At 39.3% G+C, this 10225-nt stretch overlaps 1 protein-coding gene across 2 annotated transcripts; it reads left to right on the top strand.

Annotated features, from left to right (window-relative positions):
- The first annotated feature begins 1387 nt into the window (after positions 1–1387).
- Positions 1388–9988, top strand: pgghg (protein-glucosylgalactosylhydroxylysine glucosidase). Of its 2 annotated transcripts, none has more exons than XM_044125031.1 (14): positions 1388–1558; positions 3529–3773; positions 3839–4049; positions 4719–5154; positions 5237–5356; positions 6323–6454; positions 6527–6638; positions 7313–7385; positions 7664–7800; positions 7892–8025; positions 8811–8906; positions 8981–9078; positions 9158–9381; positions 9493–9988. In XM_044125031.1, the coding sequence occupies exons 2-14, from the start codon at positions 3530–3532 to the stop codon at positions 9567–9569; spliced, it is 2094 nt and encodes a 697-aa protein (XP_043980966.1). In that variant the 5' UTR covers positions 1388–1558; position 3529; the 3' UTR covers positions 9570–9988. The 2 variants fall into 2 exon arrangements, with proteins under 2 accessions (XP_043980966.1, XP_043980965.1); XM_044125030.1 differs by having other exon boundaries at positions 3473–3773; positions 9493–9986.
- The last annotated feature ends 237 nt before the right edge of the window (positions 9989–10225 follow it).

Raw genomic sequence — 10225 nt, 5'->3', positions numbered from 1 at the left:
AAAGCGCTGCTTTTCCCAGGGTTTGTGGCTCTGACAGCCGGCATGATGCCAGATGCTGCACAAAATGGCTCCCTGGTGCCACCAAGAGGTTCAGCTGATGTAATGCTCCAGTCCAACTGGGAAAATGCATAGTTAGGACTGTCATTTTTAAACAGATGGGATGACCAGTAGTCATAAAAACCCAATCTAAACAAAGTTGGATTATGTTTTAGTGCTTCAGGCAGACACTTGCAAATCACTCCAGCTGTTTTGCAGTGTTACAGCGTTATACGCTATGCTTCATATTTATTTTCACCTCGGCTGAGGATGTGCTGAAAGGAATTACCGTTTATGGCAGCAGCATAATCTGGCTGATTTGACCATATTTATTTACATAGCTCAAACTGGATAAAGTGCTTCACAAGATAAATGCAACTAAAATGCATAACACTGGTAAAATCAACCATAAAAAGCATTAAAATACAATAACAACTAAACAGCTGTAAGATAAAATGTTTGGGCTAACGTGCTAAACGTCAATTCATAAAAATTAATCTCTAAGAATGATTAGAAATTTTCTAATGTTCCTAATGTGCAGATCTAAATTCTCTGATCCACCTCAGAAAAAGTTCTGTCACCTCGGGCTTTAAGTTCAGACTTAGACCTGAAAATGGATAACAATAGTTTTCAAACTGGACCTCATAGGAAATTGTTTTGTTAGAGATGATAACAGGAAAAATCGCTATATCATTCTGCCACAAGAAAACTAAATGTGTAGAGTTTGCTAAACAGGTCGGCACGAGATATTCTGATGTAATTTGGCAGTAAAAACGTGCGGTTTAGCATTTATTCTCTTTACCATATCAGCAAGAAACATTAAAACCTGTAGCAGGATGTATATGACTTTCTCTAACTTTGTGTCCTTGACCTGGAGTTTAACTGGATCGTTCAAAATATATGAATACCGTATACCTTGATCAAACCTTTGCATTCTCTACAACTGCCAAAGTCTGTTAGTCCAGAGTATAAAACAAAGTAGCGGCAGCCATTAAGGCCTTCAAAGCCACTAATTAGCTGCAGACAAGAGAGATGATTTAGTTCAGACTGAGTGACGAGATGAAAACATAAACACTCTTAGTGTGACCTGCCAAGTTAGGTCATCCTGCTGCTCAAACTGTAAACACACACACGCACGCACACGCGCGCAGACAGCAGTCTTTTCAGCTCACGACACAATTAAAGTCCAGAGAAGCCATGAAAGGAGGACATTTGAATAAAATCTATGTAAATGTTTGAATTCTTGCTGCACAGCTGGGTTGGGACTGATATTTATCCTCCATGTTAAATCCATGCCAGGTTTTTCAGTAGACTAAGTCTACTCCAGATTTTCCCTGCAGCACAAAAACAGAAGAGAGACCTCCTCTGTCTGTAGAGATACAAAACAAACTTGGATCCACTTTATGAACATCTCTGCACTGCTTTTCTTTGTGACTGTGTAAAAGCTGAGAGAAATCAGAGCACAGAGGAAGCATTCTGCAACTCATCATGTAAAGAATAGGCGGTTCTGGAACTTCTTCAGGTTGTTTTACCATTTTTTTTTTATATGCATTCCTCTTTGTGTTAGAAAGAGATCCTTCTTCCTGTTAATGTGAAAATGAAATGATGCAACTTTGCTGATGTACTGTTCTTAGAGTAGCTTGATCACTGAGCTGTGAGGAAGGTCTTCAAGCTAATTTACAGATACCATTTAACCTTTTTCTACTTTTGCTTATTGCTTAGTCTGCATCTCATTGTATGCAATTCATGAAAGCACATGACTGAAGTTTACATTTGGCCATCTTGTGAAAATGATAGGGTTAAGGTTCACTCCCCCTGATTGATCTAGTGTCTTCTTGCGTTACAAGCTTGAAGCAAATAAATACTTGGAACATTTCAGACCTTTTGACAAAATGTAGGCAAAGATAAACAGAGTAAATACAAAAAGCAGTTCTTCAATTGTTATTTAATTCACTTTGGTAAGATGAGGAAAAATAGCAATTGGCAATCAATCAGTTTAGAAAAGTTTAAAATGTAATTTTTAAGGTTTTGGGACTCCAGTGAACCACACTGAGGACAACATGGATCCGTGATGAACATTCCCAGGATTCCCAGACAAAGTTAGAACAACATTTTAAGCTCCGTCAGTGTCTGTGATTTAACAATAAAAAAAAAAAAAGACACAAAAATGACATCCAATCGCAGAAATCGATTCAATTCAGTGCATTTATATGACGCCAATTCACAAGAAACATTGTTTAAAGGCAATTAACAAAAAAATCATCTTAATTCAAACTAGGCCAAAAACAATTCAAGGGTTTTTTTCCCCCATAAAACAGCCAGATCAACTTTATTGACTTAGGTTTTCGAGCTTTTTAAGTGCCCACAGAAAACAAAATATAAGTACTTTCAAAAACTTTTAAGGAAATAATAAAGGATGGTGGACAACATGTACATTTATGTGCAGCAGCAGGAAAATGTTATTCATATCTTGATCTTCAAGTCTTTGAGAATAATAATCTGTGAAACAAAGAAGACAAGAGTGGAGCCTTTAAATAATGTGCATTCAGTGTAAAACAAGCTAAAAAAAATACTGAGATAAAAAAATACTGATTATCAAACATGGTGGTAGAAATTAGACGGTTTGAGACCACAAATTCTGCCCTGTACAAGAAAAGAAGAATGTCTGGTGATCAATTTGTGACCTTCAGCTCAAAATCACCTGAGTTTTACAAAAGAGCACACCAGCAAAACCACTTCTGAATGGCTGAAAAGAGAAATAAAAGTCAGCTAAAGTCGAAGTCGGATACTGTGGTCTGACCTCCAGTGTATCTAAATTAAAACTGTTTGTGTCAAAGAGTGTGCCATCTTTTTCCCCCACAGTAACTTGTTAGTTATCTCAAACACGATTGCTCAATCATTTATCAGGTTTATGGGACATTTCATTTGTCACATCAGTCTAGCCTGGTTTAGATTTAGTTTTCCCCTATTTATAAATGAAGTCATCATTTGAAAGCAGTGTTTTGAATTTATTTGCATTTTGTTAATAAAATTAGTTTGATCTTAAACATTTAGGTACAACAAAAAAATGAATAAACAAGTTAAAATAGAAACAGAACAGGCGTGGTTCACCCTGGACAGGTCACCAGTCTGTCGCAGGGCAACACAGAGACACACAGGACAAACAACCATGCACACACACACACACACACACACACACACACACACACACACACTTATGAAGAATTACAAAGTTATTACAAAGAAAAATATCGGACTTGCAATCCAATGGATGTGCAACTGAGTCGGATGACTTTTCCAAAAATGTACATGATGTGTATTAAACACTGTAAAAAGCTGAACTTTTTACAATACTGTATGTAAAACCTGTAAGTTGGTAAATTCAACCTAACTGTTCATATGTCCATCATAATGACTTTAACTGTGGTTTCTGTAGATAAAATCATTCTGCGTCACTTTCATTAAGTGACTGTGAGAGGATAATCTTCACAGCATGTCTTGTGACTCGGACCCTTACGTCTTCACCACCGACACCCTTCCCAGCGACCCTCGCTTCCTCCCTCCTCTTGCAAATGGGCTCCTGGGCTGGAAGGTGTTCGACAGCATCATGCATATGGGTGGTGTTTATAATGGGGAGGCCGGAGATTGCCACAGAGCTGACGTCCCTTGCCCTCTGGCTGTGAAGATTGAGACAGAGGAACCTGCCCAGCACAACTACACCCTGGACACCCACACAGGTAGTCTCTACAGGAGTAAGTGACGCTGTTTGTTTCTTTTTCTAATGTTTTCCTCTCATCTTTAGGTATTTTCTCCCACAGTCTGAGCTCAGCCAGTGTGACTGCCTCACAGTCTCTATACTGTCACCGTTTTTATGCCAACATCTTGGTGATGGAGGTTCTGTTGGAGCGCCGGGTGACCTCAGAGGAGCCAGTTGTAGTTAATCTGGTCAGTTCATTCGCCCCTCAGAGCAAAGACATCCAGTTTGAGTCTTCTCCTGACTACAAAGGTGGAAGGTGAGGCTTTCATATCAGTGGCTGTTGTTTGTATGAACTTAACATTATTTATTAAATTTACTCAGTTGCATTTACTTGAAGAACGTTTTCAAAAATATGTACCTTTAGGAGTATTTATTTTTATTACTTTTTACTTTTACTAGAGTAATTTTATTATGAAATATCACTACTTTTACTTAAGTAAAATTTCTTACTTAAGTAAAACTCACAGTGATACTTTGTTCACTGAGAGTAACTTCAATGAATGAAGAACAAGTTTGTTTTTATCAAAATATTGCTAGACTGAAACACACACCTGCAATTTGTGTTAAAGTTTCTAAAGTTTTATATTGAAATAAATTAATTTGGAAAATATTTTTGCTTGATTTTGTCATTCTATTCTGTTATTTCTATGAATTGTTTTCATATAATTTTACACTTTGATCATCTGATGATGTCATTATAAGTATTAAATGATTGATGTTTTGACTAGTTCATCAGTAACTGAGTAGATATTTTTACCAAAAGCGTTTTACTTTTAAGTAATATCTTGGACTGCTATATTTTACTCTTACTTGAGTAAAAATATGTTGTAAAATTTTGGGGCAACTCTACCGACGTCTGGTTACAGCAACTCATCATATGAAAAAGTACAAGTTGTTTTAGAATTTTTACACGCTGTCCCTCCAGGCATATTCAAGGACAAACGGCTAAAGCTGAATTCCCAGGCGAGTCCTGTCCCACAGTCCACCTAATCTGGACCCCTGTGCCTTCCACTGTGTCGCTGCCACCGGAGCAGACAAAAGCTCGCTGGGGATTCATCCTGGTCGTGGCCAACAGCGTGGAAGCTGCCAAGTCCAGCTACGACGAGGGCCTGAACCTGATGGCGACTGGAAACCTGCGACCATCTCACGAGAAGGCCTGGAAGGAGTTGTGGTTGCAGAGCAAGGTGGAGGTCACGGGGTCTGAGACCCTCAGCAAAGCTGTTGTCGGCTGCATGTTCTACCTCCTGAGCGCCTTCCCGTCCATCCATGACACCTCCAGCTATTTCTGTGGGTTGAGTCCAGGCGGGCTGTCTAACGGTGGGGACGGACAGGATTACTGGGGTCATGTTTTTTGGGATCAGGTGAGGCTCCAGAAAGTTGATTGCAGCTTGTTTATTTGCTATGCAGTCTATATCACTCAGTATACCTCTTTTTTTCTGACAGGATATTTGGATGTATCCAGGGATAGCGCTGTTCTACCCGAAGCTCGCCCGATCCGTGCTGGAGTACAGAGTTGGGACGATAGACGGTGCAAAAGACAATGCCCAGAAGCAAGGCTATAAGGTACATTGATCAACAGGAGAATGGTGCCTCTCCATTCTGTTTTTGTCTGGTAAACCATGAAACACTGAACACAGTATGTATTAAAGTACCAGTCTGTTACAAAACTAAGAAGTAAACTATTTTAGAGACATGTTGGGTATGCCTCACATAGTCATGATGGGAAGAAGTTACATACCGTACTACTAGGACATCATAAAAAAATTATCTTGTGTTTACAAAGACATTAGATAGTTTTCCCCCAGAAAACTTGCTAAACCCGGTGGTTGAGGCACTTGGCAGTCATTCATCCAGCAACCCGTCATGTTTCTGAGTTTACAAAAGATTTAAAGTTGACAAGAAATGTTAAAATATCTCTTTATAATTATGTGTTATTGGAAGATTAATATCTGAACACCAACTATAAAGTCTTACAAAATGAAAACATAAAAAAAACAAAAAAAAACCTGAAATAATTAAGCAATGTTAAGTCTGGTGGGGGCACAAATAAAGCTTGGTGGCCCACCAGGCTTATAATCTACTGTGGGAAACCCTGCTTAAAATCTAACCTAAAGCGTATAAAATAAAATACAAGAAATGAGACATTTTTATTACTTGTTTAGCTAAAAGAACGATGGAGTGAGAAAGGAAGTAGGGAAGTGAGGGAGGAAGAAAGGAAAGGCAGAGGGGAAGGAAGGAAAAGTGGGGAATGAAAGAAGGGCAATAGGGAAGAAAGAAAAAGTAGAGAAGAAAGGACGAGTTTTGGTTAATTTAAATTAGAGAGAGGAAGGACACAATATTTAGACAACAAGGTTGGAATAAAGTCAGACTCATTTTCTTTTTCTGTACATTTTCAGACAAGGAAAATGGTGAAATCAAAGCTTGTCTAGGCAAAGGAATCCTGCTGAATGCAGCTCAGGTTCCAGATTTCAACAATGAAAAACAATAACATTGTCTAAGTCTTCTAAAGCAAGGTATACTATCTTCCAGGGGCTGAAGTTCCCATGGGAAAGTGCTGTGTCAGGAAGAGAGGTGTGTCCAGATGACATTTATGGGCAACAAGAGATTCACATCAACGGAGATGTCACGTTGGCCTTCCAACACTATCTCTACCTCACTGAGGTAACGACCACTTGCCCCTATTTCCCGTCACGTTTTCTGCCTCTGAGAAGTTGATTGAGCTGCTTGTTGCAGGATCTGTCCATGTTCACGGAGGGAAGGGGAAGCGAGGTGATTTTTGGGGTGGCTGATTACTGGGTTTCCAGGGTAAAGTGGAACCCTGACGACCAGAAATATCACCTGTTGGGTAAGAATAAAGAAACTGCCTGCTGCATTAAAGAGGTCCAAACTACAGAAGACCTGGTGATTTTGTGTTTGAATTATTATTTGGCATAACATTGCTTGAAAAGAATCAGGTCTCGGATTCCTGGGTCAATTGAAAAGAGTAATGTTTTCAGTCATATCAACCAATTACTTTAGTGGTGAAGAATTTGTGAATGTGCACATCTACTAATTATATTAAATGATGATTAGACTAAAATCCAATGCAAACTGAACCTGTTCACTGCTACCCATCACGATTCATTTAAATTACAAAAAAAAGCATAAATAAAATGAAATTACCTTGGATTTTTCTGGCCCTTTTCTCCATTATTATTCTGCTGCACATTTGTTTTTAATGTTGAACATTCTGGATCATGTAAAATTACTATTACTAATGCTATTACTATTGTATGTATGGTATGGTAATTTTAAACAGAAATTAAGTATTCGGATGGCTTTTTGCATTTTTGCAGAAGCTTTCATAACTTGGAAAATTGCAACTGAAAACTCATTTTGCATGCATTAAAAGATTCAACTAAGCATGTTATAGAAACATGCTCATCACATTTTTATGTGCTTCGCATAAATTAATTGTTATAGGAACTTATAATACATTTAATGAATACTTGCAAAATGTTTCTCTTTTTTTGCATTTAGGTGTTATGCCACCAGATGAATATTATTACAACGTCAACAACTCAGTGTACACCAACACAGTGGCCAAACTCAGGTAATTTGTGTTATAGTTTAGACATTATAAGAGACAGTGCCGCCTGCATTCATTGGCAAAAGCCTGCAGAAAGCTTTGTCTCAAATCAGAACAACTAAACATGTTATAGTTGAATATAGCAACTATAACATGTTATATATAACATATTAAATGAGTCAACAGATCAAAATGGGGTTGAATTCACATGTTTACCAGGACATGTGAAGAATGTGAAGATTGCTTTACATTATAGATTAGGTCATGAATATTATTCCAAAAAGTAGTTTCTCCTCTCTTAGTCTGCAGTTTGCTGTCTATTTGGCTGATCTTCTCCAACACTCGGCTCCAAAAGAATGGCAGGAAGTGGCCGAGTGCATCGAAATACCTTTTGACCAAGAGTTGCAGTACCATCCGGAGTATGATGGCTACAGTAAAGGTTAACGTCTGTGCCTCTCTCACACCAAACTGGGAAAAAAGGATCCAGAATTCAGAAAACATCCAAACTTTCTGCTGGTTGTCACACACAGGTCAACCGGTGAAACAGGCAGACACAGTGATGCTGGGTTATCCCCTCGGCCTGCCGATGCCTCCGGAGGTTAGGAGGACTGATCTGGAAGCCTACGAGCCGGTCACAGACCCAAACGGACCAGCCATGACGTGGGTAAGTTAGGCACAAGGAGTTGCACGTTCAGCACATTTTACAAACTCCTTTACAAATATGAACAGTGTTTTTGAAAGGTATTCATACCTTTTGAGGTTTATCTTATTTTGCCACCTTCCAACCATAAACTTCAAGGTATTTTACTGGGATAAGGTTTACATGTAAAAATCAGAAAAATGTAATATACATTTGTATTAACCCCAGTTTACTCAAATACCCATAAATAAAATCCACTTCAACTAATTGTAGCTAAAAATCATTTAGCTAGTATTTAACTCTGTGTTAAAGAGACTCTCTTGTTAAAAACATAAGATAGTGAAAACGAAGGGACACATCAGACAGGTCGGGGAGAAACAAGGGATGGAGGTGAATGTAGGACAATTCTGAAAAAACATGAGAATCTGGTGGAGGTTCTCCTTGAAGCATATCAATGATCCTAAACACACAACCAGAGCTGTAATGAAATGGAATATATCCAATCCTATTTGGTGTTCTAGTTAAAGAACATCAAACCTAAATTCAATTGGGAAATTCACTGTCTGAATGTACAAAACCAATGAACACATACCCCCATACAGTTGTATTGATTTGGGGTGTTGGTTATTATGTTTGCAAAAACTTTTAAAATTTGTATATCATTTTCTTTCCACTTAGAAAATATGCATTACTTTCTGCTGACATCCAATATAAAATGCTTTGAAATTTGTGGTTATAAATGTTGAAAAGTACGTACACAACGTAGCGTTCTAAGTTTTGAACAAATTAATTTTTCTTTCTATCTGCAGGGTATGTTTGCAATAGGCTGGATGGAGCTGGGCGAAACTGAGAAAGCTCAACGCTTACTTGAAAAGTGCTTCAAGAACATCCAGGGGCCGTTTCAGGTACGCAGAGGGACTCGCATGCCCTCATTACATCAACAATGATTCAGAGAACCCTTCATCACTTCTCTTCACAGGTATGGAGCGAATCACCAGATGGTTCTGGAGCAGTAAATTTCCTCACAGGTATGGGAGGATTCCTGCAGGCTGTGCTGTTTGGGTACACGGGTTTCAGGTCAGTTATTTATCCCTCCAACATGCTCAGATGATCATATGTCTGCTGACGGTGTTTGAAAGGCTTCACTGTTTTTTAGAGTTCAGAAAGAATGCTTGGCCTTCGCTCCGCTGCTTCCGGATGAGGTCTGCGAACTGTGTGTCCGTGGTATCAACTACTTGGGCAATCAGATGGACTGGCTGCTCAGGAAAGATGACGTCTGCGTCATACTCAGAGAACAGACTGGCAGAGCTGGAAACACTAATCCTCATAAGCTGCAAGTTGTCCTGAAGGCATCAGGAGCTAAAATCCCTTTAACGCCAGGTAACACACAAGTAGTGACATGCATCTACAGTTTGTGTTTTATTAAACAAACATTGAATTTAGAAAAATAAAATGACTTTGTCTTTGAATACTACACATCTGTCATTTCAGGACAGCCAGTCACTTTTCCTCGAGAAGCAGGCTGTATATGTAAAATGGATCCCCCGTCTTTCTGCTGGCCGCTCTGAAACAAGAGCCCTGTCACTTCTCCTCATCATTTCATTCAGACAAATATGCAAAATTATTATGTCTGTGATATGTGTTGGAATTTTCAACAATAAACATGGACAATTATTGGTAATATTATAAAGAAACAATAAAAGACATTAATTTGGACTTTTTTTGCCTTTGTCACAAATGATCTTGCAAATGTCATGTTTAATTAAAAAAGAAACATGCAAACAGATTTTAATATTGTTTCTTCAGTTACACCATCCATCCATCCATCCATCCATCTTCTTCCGCTTATCCGGTGTCGGGTCGCGGGGGTAGCAGCTTCAGAAGGGAGCCCCAGGCTTCCCTCTCCTCGGCCACTTCTTCCAGCTCCTCCGGAGGATCCCAAGGCGTTCCCAGGCCAGCCGAGAGACATAGTCCCTCCAGCGTGTCTTGGGTCTTCCCCGGGGCCTCCTCCCGGTGAGATGTGCGCGGAACACCTCACCAGGGAGGCGTCCAGGTGGCATCCCGCCCGGATGACTGAGCTTCTCCTCCTATCTCTAAGGGAGAGCCCAGACACCCTACGGAGAAAATCCATTTCGGCCGCTTATATCCGAGATCTCGTTCTTTCGATCATGACCCAAAGCTCATGACCATAGATGATGAACTGAAGGGAAAAAACATGCCTTTT

Source organism: Gambusia affinis, linkage group LG08 (assembly GCF_019740435.1).
Source record: "Gambusia affinis linkage group LG08, SWU_Gaff_1.0, whole genome shotgun sequence".
Classification (NCBI taxonomy): Eukaryota; Metazoa; Chordata; class Actinopteri; order Cyprinodontiformes; family Poeciliidae; genus Gambusia; species Gambusia affinis.
Note: the sequence above shows the minus strand (reverse complement) of the source record. Positions and strands in the feature narration are given on the sequence as shown.